At 51.1% G+C, this 16,128-nt stretch overlaps 1 protein-coding gene across 1 annotated transcript; it reads left to right on the top strand.

Annotated features, from left to right (window-relative positions):
- The first annotated feature begins 460 nt into the window (after positions 1 to 460).
- CCN5 (cellular communication network factor 5) lies at positions 461 to 14,403 on the top strand. The gene is made up of 4 exons (XM_004430367.3): positions 461 to 520; positions 4,428 to 4,638; positions 12,089 to 12,343; positions 14,183 to 14,403. The coding sequence occupies exons 1-4, from the start codon at positions 461 to 463 to the stop codon at positions 14,401 to 14,403; spliced, it is 747 nt and encodes a 248-aa protein (XP_004430424.1).
- The last annotated feature ends 1,725 nt before the right edge of the window (positions 14,404 to 16,128 follow it).

The following is a 16,128-nucleotide window of genomic DNA, read 5'->3' as shown; positions in this document are numbered from 1 at the left end:
GACTTGGGTCAGCCCTGCTAAGGGGGCGTCTGCTGAGCACCTTCTGGACCCACAGCCCCCTAGGGTCGGACAGGGGTCTGGGGCAGGGCTGCAGCAGCGGCTTGGTAAGGCCCTCTTGGGCTGGGAGGAGCTAGAGAGGCCCTCGCCAGCCTGTCACAGGCTCTTGGCACTGGCATTGGCTTTGGCTTTCGCACGCACACACACACACACACACACACACACTGGCAGGCACCCTCTTGGTGGTCTCCATGGTCTCATCTTCAGGTAAATGGGCTCATCACTAGGAGCATGAGGATGGGAAGAGGAGCAAGGAAAGGCCAGCCTGAGAGTGTGTGTGTGTGTGTGTGTGTGTGTGTGTGTGTTTGTGTTTGCCTGGGAGTGACCTCACAGCCGCGGAACATAAAGACTTACAAGTCCTGCCTCCTGGTCTCATAGCTGGCTCCGTGGGGGACGCAGTGACATGAGAGGCACACTACAGACCCACCTCCTGGCCTTCTCCCTCCTCTGCCTCTTCTCAAAGGTAAGGGGGCCCTGGGCCCTGAGACCTACTGCTGACTTCCTTGGTGTGGTGGGGGAGGTGTGAAGTCACTGCCAAGGACGCCCTGGAAGAAATCTTGCAGGATCCCACGTCGGGTACAGCCCAGCTTCCCTCCCTGGTACCCAGACGGCTGCTTCTGGCCGGCTCTGCTGTGTGACCTCAGGCAAGTCCCTTCTCTTCTCTGAGCCTCAGCTACTTGCTTGGTTGAATGGGCACAATGTTCATGAGGCCTTCGTGAAGACCATTTGTAATAATTCAGCTAAGGTGCTTAGCACAGGACCTGGAACCTGGCAAATGTTCAAAAGAGGACTTTTATGATAATTACCAATCCCCACAGCCCCTCTGCAAAGCAGAAGTGGGCATCCTCATTACAAATGGGGAGACTCAAGACATGACCTGCTTTGCCTGTGAGCCAAGATGTGAACGGATGTTGGTGTCTAACTGATTGGAAAGTTCTTAGTGCAAGGGCATTAATGCTGTTGGGCCCTCAGGCAGTGAGTGACCTGCTGACCTGGCTGGAGGGGGACAGGGAGACATCTCCATGGAATAATGACCTTTTCTTACGGCCATTTTTCAAACGGCTTGTGGAACATCTACCTTGCCTAACATGTGCAACAACCCCATAAGGAATTATTAGCCCCTGTTTACAATCAAGCAAGTCTCAGAGGGGGTAAGCAGCTTGCCCAAAGCTGCACAGCAAAGAAACATCAGAGCAACAGAGGAGGTGGGGCCCAGGATAGGTCTGGGTGTGTGTGTGGGGGGACTTCTGTCTGTGCCTCTCCACCCCCAACCTGGACCAAGGCCACAGGTGCTGAGCCCTGTCATCCCCTCAGGGGGATCGGCCTCCCGACTGTGTTTTCATGCTCCTCTGAGTAGTGCAGACAGGAGCTTCTCTCTCCTGGGTCCCAGGCAGTGACTGAGGAAGGGCTGAGGACCCTGCCGGCACCCCATTCCTGCTGTTTGTTCTCCCGAAGGGGATGGGCAGGACATCATGCCAGGGCGGGTGGCTTGGGTAGTTGGAGCAGGGGACTTGGGCCTCTGGGCCCAGGATTAAACGAAAGACCAAAATGAAGCCATCCTAGACCCACTGTCCTCACCCCTCCATCCCTCCTGGGTCCCAGGGAGCCAGCAGTGTCCTGCACAGAACACAGGGACTGTCATCATGAACACCGGAGGCCACAGCAATCCTCAGAGCGAGAATTCGGAGTCCTCCAGGCAGGCTGTGAGGTCCTGGGCTCAGGGCTGTGGACGGGGGCAGGTGGCAGAGACTTGGAAACAAGCAAAGTCACATTGACTGAGATCTGGCCGTGACATCATTTAACCCCTGTCATGACCCTAAGATAGGTGGTCTCCACATCATCATACTGTGGAGGAAACGGCTCCCTCCCAACAGAGCAGTTAAGTGAAGTGTCCAAAGTCACACAGCAAGTCAGTGGTAGAACCTGGATTTCAACTCTTGCCCGGAAGATTCCATGTCCAGGGCTCTTACCACGGAGCCCCGCCCCCTGGTGACCACAGCAAGGGTCTGGGGAAATCGAGTGCATGATGGGGCAACTTGAACAGAGTGATGGGGTGGTTAGGAGGGGTGTGGAGACAGAGGGAGACCAGAGGGGGCATGTCTCTCCTTGGCTATGCTGAAACACCCTCCCTGACTTGTCATTATCCCTCTTGAACAAATGGGTAAATTGAGGCAGAGGCTAAGATGGCATCAGAGCCCCCAGAGGATAAGAGGTGGGCATGGCAATTAAGAGCCTGGGCCTTGGATTCATATGAACCTGAATTCTGATCCTGGCTAGACTTCTTACTGGCAATGTGACTACATTGCTTTGAGCTTCAGTTTCCTCATCTTTAAAATGGGCATAATGATGGTACCTCACAGGGGAGGGTTAAGTTCGATAACACAGTGGAGCACTCAGCACACGGTGTGCCCGCGGTAACTGTTCGCCACGATTGTGCACAGTGGCGGCCTCTCCCGGGTGTCAGGGCCTGCAGACCCAGCCCCCACCACGCTTGCCCGGTAGAGAGCCCGTAGAGGAAGCCCAGGTGCAGAGCAAGAGGCCTATGCCCTGGCATCCCAGCTTTCAGGTGGGAGGGACCAGACCCAAGAGCCAGTTCTGGCCAGAGTCCCCCACTTGCCACTAATCTAGGGAGCTGACCCCCTAGTTTGGAAGGGATCCCAGAAGTCCAGCCGATTGCTTCTCAGATCAATTCCGTGAGAATCGCTTCTGGATTTGTTAAAATGCAGATGTAGATTCATAAACAAGGGCCCAAGATGCTTCATTTCTAACAAGCTTCCAGGTGATGCTCTTGTTGAGGTCCAGACCACACTTAGAGGGGCAAGGCCAGGCCATCTTCTCTAGAATCTCTTCAGTATCACCCGGTCTCCTGCTCGAAATTCCTGCAGAGATGGGAACTGGCTCCCTCGTGAGGCTCCAGGCACACAGCTCCCCACTTGCCTCTGTCACCGAGTGGGGTCTTAGATGGGAGCCTGTGAACGCTCCTCTGCTCCCCCACCAGAGGCTGGTCTGCCAGTTTGGGGCAGTCCCCGGTGGCCAGGGTGGGAGCTGCAGGCCACTGAAGGCAGCTTTGCAGGACTAGGGGGTACTCGTGGGGTGGGACAAGGTGGGGACAAAGGCAGAGATGGCCTGCTTTGGGGCCACACAGGAGATATGAGGTTATTAATTTCATATTCCTAAACTGCAAGTCTTTCATCCTCTAGATAAAACCCTCCAGTCCTCCAAAGATCCTACTAGACTAAAGATTGGTCCCCCATGGATGGGGCCACTGGGAACATCTTAGTCCCCACCTTCAAATGGACATGTGGGGAGCCCATGGCATCTAGTCTCTGGTTTGGTTGTCTCTCTGCCCTGAGTGGGGAGGGGCAGTCAGGACACTTGGGTTGATACCTTGACTCTGTCCCGGGGGGTGGGGCCTTGGCTCAGGTTTTTCCTCATTAAGGGAAGAGTCTACCCCCACCCTGGGTCCTGAATGGGCAGGCAGGCACCCAGCTCTGCAGCTAACACACTGTGACTTTTGGCAAGTCCCTTCCTCTCCCCAGAGCTCAGTTTCCCCATCTGTACAGGGCGAGGGGAGGGGGTTAGACTGGAGCGGAGGTGCCAGAAACCTTGATGAGCATCAGAAGCCCCTGGACAGCCTGTTAAATATACAGATTCCAGGGCGCCCCTGGAAGTTCTGATCTGGTAAATCCCAGAGGAGGCCTGGGGGTCGGGATTTCATCAAGTTTCCTGGCTGATTTGATGCTCATCCAGAATTGGATTCTGGATATTCTGGATTGTTCCAAAGATCAAAAATATCCATGATGCTGTTTGATTTACTCAGCCCTCAAGATAAATATCCACAGTCCACTGGCTGGAAAATGCCTAGTGCCCTGTCGTTTTCATCCCTCATCTTGTTGCTTTGGCTTCTCTGGAAGCTCCTGGAGGGCAGGGCTAAGCCCTCCATTGTGATTCACAATGAAGATCATCATCCTAAATGCACCAAGCATCCACTACAGGCTGTCCGGCGTGCTAAGGCTTTAACACGCATCATTTCATGTGCTCCTCAAACAATCCTCTGACTTAGATCCCAGTATTGCCCCCTCTTTACAGATGAGGAAACTGAGGTTCAGAGAGCTTAAGTAACTTGTCCAAGGCTAATAAAGAGCAGAGTTAGAACGGGGGCTCTAGTCCAGAGTCCTTGCTCATGACCACAATGCCGTGCCGCCTCGTGGAGAGTGCCACGCGACTGCCAGGGTTCAAGGCCAGGTCTGTGTGACTCTGGGGCCAAGGTGTGGACCCTCCACTGCCCAGCCTGGCAGAGAGGTGGCCGGTTGTGTAGGCTCCCGCCTGCCTTGAACGACCGGGGCTGAGTGAGGTCTCTGTCTCTGCAGGTGTGTGCCCAGCTGTGCCCCACACCGTGTGCCTGTCCCTGGCCACCACCCCGGTGCCCCCCTGGGGTGCCCCTGGTGCTGGACGGCTGCAACTGCTGCCGGGTGTGTGCGCGGCGGCTGGGGGAGCCCTGCGACCATCGGCACGTCTGTGACTCCAGCCAGGGCCTGGTCTGCCAGCCGGACCCCGGGGGCCGGGGGACCGTGTGCCTCTGTAAGCAGGTTTGCGGGACTGATGGAGGATGTGTTTGGGGGGGGTGCGTCAAGGCCACGGGGTGCTCCTTTCACCCTCACTCAGGTGCACCATCCGTCCAGCCAAACCTGGCGACTCCAGGTTCCCTAGGCCCACTCCCTGCTGCTCCCCTCTTATCTTTGCTCGGACCCAGCCCACCACCTGAGCAGCCTTCCCCTGCCTACCTGTCCAAATCACGGCCAACTTTCAAACCCAAGCTCAAACACCGCCTCCCCTGAGAAGCTCTCCCAGATTCTTCAAGTCATCATCCCTTCTCAGGACCCTCCCAACGCTTTTTGGAAAATAAAAGCACAACCCCTTATTTAGGACATAATACGTGTGAGGCACTGTGCTAAGCCCTTACTACCTAAGGGATCCTTACAACCTAAGGGCTTAGCACAGCGCACATGATCCTCACAATAATCCCGTGAGATCAGTACCGTCAGACCCACATTATAGATGAGAAGACTGAGGCTCTGCGCTATGAACCGTCATGCTTCATGTCACACAGCTTGGGACCTGGTCAAACAGGCTCTAAAGCAACATTCTGGTCTGTCTCCCTCCTGGATTGGGAGCCGTTGGACCAGAGTCTGAATCCTGAGTTTGCTATTTACTAGCAACCTTGAGTGTGTGACATCCGTCACCTCCCCCCAGGCCTTGGTGCCCTCTGATGCTTTAGAGGAGGGGGTCTCAGCTTTGCTCCACGGACATTTGGGGCTGGATAATTCTTTGTTGTGGGGGGCTGTCCTGTGTATGGTAGGGCATTCAGCAGCATCCCTGGCCTCTACCCACTAGAAGCCAGGAGCACCCCCACTCCCAAATTGTGAGAGTCTGTATGCAGACGTTGTCAGATGTCCCCTGGGGAACAAAATCATCCCCAATTGAGAACCACTGCTTTAGAGAAATAGAAAGACGTGAGGGACTCTTCTTCTTCTTCTTTTTTTTTTTTGCTGAGGAAGACTGGCCCTGAGCTAACGTCTGTGCCAATCTTCCTCTATTTTGTATGTGGGTCACCACCACAACATGGCTGACGAGTGGTGTAGGTCCACGCCCGGGATCCAAACTTGCAAACCCTGGCTGCCGGAGCGGAGTGCACCAAACTATAACCACTACGCCATGGGGCTGGCTTCCTTCTTTCTCCTTTCTTCTTCGTTCCCCCCTCCTTCTCCTCCCCCTTCTCCTCCTCCTCCTCTCCTTCTCCTCCTTCTCCTTCTCCTTCTCCTTCATAATAAGCCTCATAGAGAAACTTACCTCTTTCATCCACGTGTGTGTTCACACTTTTATATGAACAAGAACGAGTGAGACTGAGGCCCATGAATCCCTGACAATGAGTCCATCTTTAGGAAAAACCTTGTAAAAAGAAAAACAACAAAACTTACAGACAGAAAGTTATCAGTAGTAAATCCTTGTTAAATGCTTTATTTGATCAGAGGAGTATAATAACGAGAAAGGGGTGATGGTTGTATAAACTCATAGATGATTCCTAATAACAATGAATCTAAAGAAAAAAATGAGGTAAGTAACACAGCTCACAAGGCTGTTGTTTAGATTAGCACGACACACATGGAACACTCAGCAGAGTGTACCTATTGAACACTTGCGTAGCACTTCCCACATGCCAGGCACTAGGGTCACACAAATATCAGCTCATCTAATCTCACAACAACCATAGGAGGTGGATACTAATGCTATCCTCATTTTATAAATGGAAAAAAGAGGCACAGAGAGGTTAAGCAATTTGCCCAAAGTCACACAGCTCATAAGTGGCTGAGCTGGGATTTGAACACAGGGAACTGGCTTCACAATCTTCATTCCATTGCTCTACTGCTTGACACTCAGCATATGATTAGTACAGAGTGGCTGTTATTGTCACTAACTTTATTAAGGGACCTTTCTTATTCCATCTTGATTCAGACATCAAACACCTGAAAGACAGGATTTAGTTGGTCCTTGCTCCTTCCTGCAACTCCCAGCCCTGGTCAGGCAACATGGTGGGCGATCCTGAATGCTTAATGATTTGAACCGAATTTGGAGGCTGAGAGCCGGTGAACCTCACAGCGGGCCAGAACAAGCTAAGACCTCGTGGAGGCCAGGTCTAAGTCTGGGGTCTGGAGGGACCATGCTGCCCAACAACTCTCTTCTCACTTGCTCGTTGGACAGCCCTTCTCGGAGGGCCACTCCAAGCCGTGTGCATGTCCAGCGTGAGTCCCTGATCTTCCGCCCCCCAAAGCTTCATCTTCCCAGCACAGCCAAGGGCATCTCCATCCTTCCCATGGCTCAGGCTCAAAACTGAGGAGTCATTCTTGATGTCTCGCTTTTCTTTGCATCCCCCATGCTACCCTCCAGCAAATTCTTCACAGTATTCCCAGACTCCAACACTTCTCAGTCCCTCCACTGCTGCCACCTGGTCTGAGCCCCGCCACCAAGTGTCTGGATTTGCAGCAGCCCCATGACTGCCTCCTGCCTCTGTCCTTGCCCTCTGGTCTATTCTCAGCACAGCAGCCGAGGGCTCCTTTAATACACCAGTCAGATCACGTCCCTCTTCTGCCTAGAAGCCTCCAACAGCTTCCCATCTCCTTAGAGTAAAAGCCAAAGTCCTCTCAGGATCTGCTCCTGTTTTCTTTCTTTCTTTTTTTTTTTTAATGTAGGTATTTTTTTTTTTTTTTGGTTTATTGTGGTAACATTGGTCTATAACATTGTATCAATTTCAGGTGTACATCATTATACTTCTATTTCTGCATGGATTACATCATGTTCTCATGTTCACCACTCAAATACTAATTACAACCTATCACCGCACACATGTGCCTAATTATCCCTTTCACCCTCCTCCCCCCGCCCTTCCCCTCTGGTAACCACCAATTGAATCTCTGTCTCTATGTGTTTGTTGTTGTTATCTACCACTTAACGAGTGAGATCATACGGTATTTGACCTTCTCCCTCTGACTTATTTCACTTTGCATAATACCCTCAGTGTCCATCCATGTTGTCACAAATGGCTGGATTTCATCTTTTCTTATGGCTGAGTAGTATTCCATTGTGTATATATACCACATCTTCTTTATCCATTCGTCCCTTGATGGGCACTTAGGTTGCTTCCATTGTGAATAATGCTGCAATGAACACAGGGGTGCATGTATCTTTATGCATTGGTGTTTTCAAGTTCTTTGGATAAATACCCAGCAGTGGAATAGCTGGATTGTATGGTAGTTCTTTTTTTTTTTTTTTTTTTTAGATTTTTTTAATTAATTTATTTTTTCCCCCCAAAGCCCCAGTAGATAGTTGTATGTCATAGCTGCACATCTTTCTAGTTGCTGCATGTGGGACGCGGCCTCAGCGTGGCTGGAGAAGCGGTGCGTCGGTGCGCGCCTGGGATCCGAACCCGGGCCGCCAGCAGCGGAGTGCGTGCACTCAACTGCCAAGCCACGGGGCTGGCCCCATGTGGTAGTTCTATCCTTAATTTTTTGAGGAATCTCCATACTGTTTTCCACAGTGGCTGCACCAGTTTGCACTCCCACCAGCAGTGTATGAGAGTTCCCTTCTCTCCACATCCTCTCCAACACATGTTGTTTCCTGTCTTGTTAATTATAGCCATTCTGACAGGTGTGAGGTGATATCTCATTGTAGTTTTGATTTGCACTTCCCTGATAATTAATGATGCTGAACATCTTTTCATGTGCCTGTTGGCCATCTGTATATCTTCTTTGGAGAAATGTCTTTTCAGGTCTTTTGCCCATTTTTTAATTGGGCTGTTAGTTTTTTTCTTTTTGAGATGCATGGGTTCTTTATATATTTTTGAGATTAACTCCTTATCAGATGTATGGTTTGCAAATATCTTCTCCCAATTGTTAGGTTGTCTTTTCGTTTTGTTGATGATTTCCTTTGCTGTGCAGAAGATTTTTAGTTTGATGTAATCCTGTTTGTTTATTTTTTTCTATTGTTTCCCTTGCCTGGTCAGACATGGTGCTTGAAAATATGTTGCTAAGACCGATGTTGAAGAGTGTACTGCCTATGTTTTCTTCTAGAAGTTTCATTGTTTCAGGTCTTACATTCAAATCTTTAATCCATTTTGAGTTAATTTTTGTGTATGGTGTAAGGTAAGGGTCTATTTTCATTTTTTTGCATGTGGCTGTCCAGTTTTCCCAACACCATTTGTTGAAGAGACTTTCCTTTCTCCATTGTATGTTCTTGCCTCCTTTGTTGAAGATTAGCTGTCCATAGATGTGTGGGTTTATTTCTGGACTTTTGATTCTATTCCATTGATCTGTGTGTCTGTTTTTGTGCCAGTACCATGCTGTTTTGGTTACTATAGCTTTGTAGTATATTTTGAAATCAGGGAGTGTGATACCTCCAGCTTTGTTCTTTTTTCTCAGGATTCCTTTAGCTACTCGGGGCCTTTTGTTGTTCCATATAAATTTTAGGATTCTTTGTTCTATTTCTGTGAAAAATGTTGTTGGAACTTTTGATAGGGATTGCATTGAATCTATAGATAGCTTTAGGAAGTATGGACATCTTAATTATGTTCATTCTTCCAATCCAAGAGCACGGAATATCTTTCCATTTCTTTGTGTCTTCTTCAATTTCTTTCAGCAATGTTTTATTGTTTTCAGTGTACAGATCTTTCACCTCTTTGGTTAAGTTTATGCTCCTCTTTTCTCTTTGATCTCATCTAACTCCCTCTCTCCCTCCTGCTCTCTGCTCCAGCCACACTGTTCTCCTCATTGTTCCTTAAATATCCCAGGCGTGCTCCCACCTCAGAGCCTTTGCACTGGCTGTTCCCGCCACTGGCGTTCTTCCCCCCAGATATCTGCATGGCAAGTTCCCTCACCTCCTTCACAGCTTTACTCAAATATCACCTTCTCAGTGAGGCCTCCCCTGATCACCATATTTACAGATTGTGCACCCCCCCCGACTCCTTAACCCCGTCCTCCTTTATTTTTCTAGCACTGAGTACCATCTGATATTATAAACTCTGCTCGTTTATTGTGTTTATTTCCACCAGAGCGGAAGCTCCAATGATGACGGGATTTTTGCCTGTTTCAGTCATTGCTGTGTCACAAGTGCCTGGAACAGTGCTGGGTGCATAGTAGGCACACAGTAAATCATTGCTGAATGAATGAATAGTAGTAATAGTGCTGGTGGGGCCAGCAGGAACAGGACCCATTTACAGAGCCCGTACTGTGAGTAAGCCCTTTACAGACATGATTTCATTTTATCCCTAACAGTGAGGTGGGGCCTATTATTATCCCTATTTTGCATGTGAGGGAACTGGGGCTCAGAGAGGTTAAATCACCTGCCTGAGGCCACACAGTGTGCAAGTGGCTGAAGGTGAAAAAAAATACCTGTTGTTCCTTCTCCTGCAAGGGACGCAGAAGTCACCGGATGATGAGACTGTGCTCTGAAGTTCTCTGGGGGAGGTTGCTGGACAAGGGGGCGTTGGAGAGGGCCTGGGAGGAGAAGTAGGGCTGGCAGCCTATGTGTGTAGGGGGTGAGTGGGGGGAATCCAAGAGCGAGTAAGTTTGGAGGGGCCTCGTGGTGTTTGGGACTATGCATTTGGGTGCCACAGGCCCTGGGGTGGGGAGTGGCTGCCCAGGGATCATTACCCCCAACCCCACCCCACCCAACTCTGAGCTGGAGGACGCAGGAGAGGTGCCAGGAAACCTTGCTAAAATTATTGCCCCCCCCGGCTGACTTTCCTAAACAGTCCCTCTGTTTACCAGGTCATCCCAGTGACCAGGAGGCCCCAGGGCTGCGGCACCAGGAGTTGGGCTGGGAGACCTGGGCTTGGCCAGGCTGGGGGCGGGGATGAAGGTGCAGCTGACCCTGTGGTTCCTGGGAAACCAGCAGCCACAGGGTCCAAAAAGTCGGGGATTTGGAGCCAAAGGGCTGTAGCCTGGCAGGGGAAGGAGAGGGAGCCGACCCCGGTCCTGTCCGTCCCAGAGGAGTAAGCACCACCCACTCCTGTTTACTGAGCATCTGCTCTCCTCCATGCTTGGGGCAAAATGCTGGAAGTGCGCTAGCTCATTTAATCCTCCAGAGGCCCTGTGAGCAGGGTACCAGGACTCAGAGAGGTGAAGTAACTTGCCCCAGGTCCCCCAGCTAGCAAGCAGAGAACTGGGCTTTGAACCCAAGTCTGTGTGGTTCCAAAATTCCTGCGCGTGTATGAATCTATCTGAGGTTTTCCTCAGAACACCTGGGAAAACCTGCCTGCCATTGAGTCCCTTCGCCCAGCCCCCGCTGACCTGCCAGTCGTGTCTCCAGGAGACCCTCCTGATCGCTCCTTTCTCTGCACTGCCGGAGTACCCCTCACATGCGCCCCTCCAGGGCTCTTCATTCTGTCTTGAAGGTGGCGACTTTCACATCTGTCCTTCCATTGGCCCTTGCATCTCTCCGGGCAAGGACTGTGTCTTAGTCAGTCTAGGAGCACAGCAGTTGGCTCACAGGTGGCGCACAATATATGTCTCTGGAATTACAAGGAGTCAGAGCTGTTTTATCACTGTCTCTTGCGCACGGAGCCTGGTGCTAGGCATTCATTCAAAGGCATTTCCTGAGGGTCTGTGTGTCCCATCCATGCTGTGAGCTGGCACAGTGGATGCCAGGATGAACACTCTCAGCCCCAACCCTCAAGGGGATCATGTCCAGGAAGGAAGTAGTGATAACGCCCATATCTTGAGGGCTTCATTCAGAGTGTTTCTTGAGCCCCGACTCTATGCCTAGCACTGTGCTAGATGCTCTGTACATATTATCTCATGTAACGGAAGGTACAGGTTGCTTTTCTCATCCTTGCTATTGTTAAGGTGACACAGAGAAGTTAAGTAGCTTACCCAAACTCACACAGCCAGCAAGTTAAGCCCTGATCTGATGGTGATGACTACAACACAGCAGGTGGACCAGGGAAGTTTGTGGCATGAAATCTCAGTGTGTATATAATAGTTGTATATTATTAATACGTGGTAATTATACCAATAACAACAACAGAGTAGCTAGGATCTGTTGAAGGTCTCTTTTATATTGGATTAGTTACATATATCATTTCATTTAGTCTATACCACAATCGGGTGAAATAAGTACCATTATAACCCATTTTGCAGATGAAGAAACTGAGGCAAGAAGAAGTGAAATCACTTGGCCAAGGCCCATGGCTAATAAAGGACAGAGCTGGGGTGCAAACCAGGCCAGTTCTCCGCAGACCCTGTGCAGGATGCAGTGTGCCATGCTGTCTTCCTGCAGGCGCCAGGCAGGCCGGCAGCGGTGGGGGGCAGATGGTGGGGCGGGAGCCCCTTGGCAGCGCTCAGATGCTGTAAGGGCGCTGCCTCCCCGGCGGGATCTGGACTGGCTCTGCAGAGAGGGCGGCGTGGAGGGTGTAGTCGGCACAGCCTTGCCCAGGGAATGGTTGGGGGTCACCAACGGGGGTCCGGTTTCTCCTCCACAGGGGGTGAGGATGACGGGAGCTGTGAGGTGAACGGCCGCCTGTACCGGGATGGGGAGACTTTCCAGCCCCACTGCAGGGTTCGCTGCCAGTGCGAGGACGGTGGCTTCACCTGTGTGCCGCTGTGCAGCGAGGAAGTCCGTCTGCCCAGCTGGGACTGCCCCCACCCCAGGAGGGTGGAGCTACCCGGCCAGTGCTGCCCCCAGTGGGTGTGCGACCAGGGAGGGGGGCTGGGGGTCCAGCCCCTCCCAGCCCAAGGTGAGTGCGCCGCTGGCCCAGGCCGGGGGCAGGGCCATCTGGAGGGGTGCACCTGGGGCGGACCTCTTAGACACCAGGACACCTGGGCACATCAAAGCGAAGGTTTTCCTGACGGAAGCTGGGAGGGGGCGGTGGAAGAGGAGACGTGGAGGCCAGTGAAGGGCAGAGTCACGAGACCTCTTGAAAACTGACAACACAGAAGCAGTGGTGTAAGTACATGAGTTTAAATCACAAATAGTTAAAAAGAAAAATTGGTGGCAGAGTGTGGAGGGAAAAGGAAGATGGAGATACTTGAACCAAATTCTCAAATTTCATATCAGAGGTGTACTATTATAATATATACTACAGTTATATTTATAATATAATGATACGTATTAATAATGTATGTATACAAATGAATGTACCACGCGTTCATTTATATAACATAAGTGTTATATAATAGTATTACTATGTTATTATTGGGCTTATCAAAAGAGGAGCTCAAAACTGCCCGGGCAAGTGGTTGCCTCTGGGACATGGGCCTAGGGTGGGCAGAAGGGGAGGAAAGACAATTACTTTCTGCTACAAACTCTTCAGTTTTAGAGATTTTGTTGTGATGTCACTGGCTTTTTAAGATTATTATTATTATATGAATGTGATTTTTCAAAAAAGGCAACCGAAAAGAGGGCATTGGTTCCATAGATGATGGCACCACACGAAGGGCAGTAGAGCATGGTGGGATACGCATGGAGTCTGCCCACGTTCTAAGCCCAGTTCCACCACTTCCTAGCTGTGTGACTCTGAGAACGTTGCTTTAACTTCTCTGTGCCTCGGTCCCTCCAACTGTAACATGAGAATAAGAGCGTCCATCTCACAGAGTTGTTGTGAGGACGGGATGAGTAAATACAAGTAAAGCCGTCATAACAGGGCCTAGCACACAGCGCTCCACTGGTGGTAGCTCTTATCCCCATGGTGGAATGGAATACATCTGATCAAATACACAGGAGAATGCCAGTGAGCTCACCTTAGGTCTAAAATGCAGGATGGGACACCGTACATGCAATGTGATCTCCATTATGTGTGTGCACGTGTGTGTGTCTACAGTTGTATGTGTACGTACACATCATACATACTGCACACATGTGCATATGAACGTGGGATTTCTCAGTCTCGGCACTAGCGCCACGTCGGCTGGGTGACTCCTTGTTGTGGGGCTGTCCTGTGCCCCGTAGGAGGTTCAGCAGCATCCCTGCTAGATTCCAGTAGCCCCACCGCCAGTGGTGACCACCAAAAATGCCTCCAGATGTTGCCAAATATCCTCCAGGGGGCAAAATTGCCCCCAGTTGAGAACCACTGGTTATAAAGGACCAGAAGGAAGGACACCAAAATATTAACAGAGCAGAACAGGACTCGAGGAGGAGGAAGAGTCAGACCACGGGGAACCCACTGTCTTGTTCCAGGCACAGCCTTGGAATCACCAGCATCCTTGCCGCCCGGTCACGGCAGCACCACACACAGGCCCCAACCTCCTTCCTGTAAGATGGAAGTCGTGGACTCCACGACTCCTGTGGAGTCGTGGAGAAACTCACCGTTTACTGGGGGACCATCATCGTTAGCACCATCATAGTTGCCTAATGACCAATATTTACGAAGTGCTGACAAGTACCAGGCACTGTGTTCAGCACTTCACCTCCAGTATTTTATTCAATCCTAACAATCAACTATTAGGAAATTGACATAGGAAGAAGCTGAGGTCCAGAGAGGTTAAGCAACATGACCAAGATTGCACTGCAAGCCGATGGGTTGATTTGGCTGCCAAGCCCTGATCTCGCAGTGCTGACCCCTTTTTCTTCCCCCCAGGACCCCAGTTTTCTGGCCTTGTCGGCCCCCCACCCCCTGGCGTTCCCTGCCCAGAATGGAGCACGGCCTGGGGCCCCTGCTCCACCACCTGTGGGCTGGGCGTGGCCACCCGGGTGTCCAACCAGAACCGCTTCTGCCGACTGGAGACCCAGCGCCGCCTGTGCCTGCCTGGGCCCTGCCCGCCCGCCAGGGGCCGCAGCCCGCGGGACAGTGCCTTTTAGAGCCAGGCTGAGAACGGAGACTCAGTGCCCACTCTTCCCAGCAGGCAACCTGGGCTGCAGGCAACAGCTCGGGTCCACGGTCGGGCCCTGGAGAACGTTCACAAGCCTCCTGGTCTGTCTGGACCCTGAGATACAGCGGGGATGTGTGTGCTAGTCCCCCTTCCTCTAACTCACAGGCTTGGAGGCTGGCCAGGTTTCTAGTCTCTTCTAGTCCATTCCCACCTATGCACAGCCTTTATCAAACATGCGCATGGGCTAGCTTTCCAGGAGATGGGGCAACCATCTCTCCCTTAATCATTAAGCTGAGCTAGGTGCTGGGCTGGACTTGCTTTTTTCCGGGGTATGATGAAGAGGGGCACAAAGATTCTGAATCTCCTACTTCCTTTCCTGGGGTGCCATAAAAACATCCCCGAACACGGGCCTATGCATGAACTTACGTGTCACGCTTGCGCAGTCTGAGAAAGCCCCCCAATCCTGGGCAGAATTCAGGGGCTGAGTTCTTTGTGAAAATCACAGGGTGAAATCACGCCATCTTAAAGAAAGTCAGAAAACAGGCCTTAACATGATCCATTACACCCAGCTCATGGTAGTAAGAACGAACCTTTCTGGGGCACCTGCAACGTACCAGGCGCAGAGCTATTCACTGGATACACTGTATACAGGCCAGTGCTTTGCACCATTTTGACTAGAGAAACGCAGGGACAATGAAGGAAACCTCCGCGGGGCTGGGGAACACGGCCTGAAATAAACCAACCCACGTGTGAAATTCTGTTTGAAGTCTCATGTTTTATTGTTTAAAAAAAAACCCTACATATAAATTTTATATCCTCCTCTGTAGTCTACTTGCGTTTGTTTAAAAATAAAATCTGTTTTCATCAGGATCCAACCAGGAAATTAGAAAACACTTTCAGAACTTAGACAGGGATTTCTTTTTCTTAACTAGTTTTATGGAGGTCTAATGTCCGCACAGTTAAACGCACAGGTCTTACGCGTATGGTTGAACGAGTCTTTACAAATGTGCACACCTGTGTAACCAACACCGGCAATCTGGGTATAAAACGTTTCCATCATCTCAGAAAGTTTCCTCCCCCCTTTCCCGGTCATCCCCTCTGGCCCGCAAAGGCAACTACTGCTCTGATTTCTATCACAGATGAGCGTTGCCTGTTCTTGAACTTCACATAAACAGAATCATACAGTAGGTGGTCTTAGGGAAAGGCTTCTTTCACTGGATACCAGCCCTCGGGGTGGAGTGTGGGAGGAGGGCAGAGCCCAGAAGCCGGGACCAGAGGCGGAAGATGGAATCACAGCAGGGCGGTCCGCCAAGGAGCGGGAGCCACCATGGAGACACAGCCTTGAAGACCTAACGCAAAGCAGATGGAGATGGGGAGACAGAGCCCGGCTTCTGCTCTCTCCTATCCCCCCGTTTCCAGTAGTGTTTCCACTGGTCAAACCTACCAGGAAGGCCGAGGCGAGGGAGCCTGGGAATGTAGTGCCCCGAGTCACAAAGCAGAGCAGGGGACGGGCGAGTCCAGCTCACAGGTCGTAAATGTCCCCCCTCAGAACGGGGCCTCCAGCACCTCACTCGGGTACCACTTCCTCCAGGAACCCCAGTTTGAGAACCACAGGCAGCGTTTGTGCCCTTTAATCTTCACAAAATAACCAACTCTAGTTCATAGACGAGGAAACAGCTTGGAAAAGTGATCTGTCCAGAAGCTGGTCTGCAGC

The sequence above is a fragment of the Ceratotherium simum genome, chromosome 21 (genome assembly GCF_057802395.1).
Source record: "Ceratotherium simum simum isolate JZ-2026a chromosome 21, ASM5780239v1, whole genome shotgun sequence".
NCBI lineage: Eukaryota > Metazoa > Chordata > Mammalia > Perissodactyla > Rhinocerotidae > Ceratotherium > Ceratotherium simum.
Note: the sequence above shows the minus strand (reverse complement) of the source record. Positions and strands in the feature narration are given on the sequence as shown.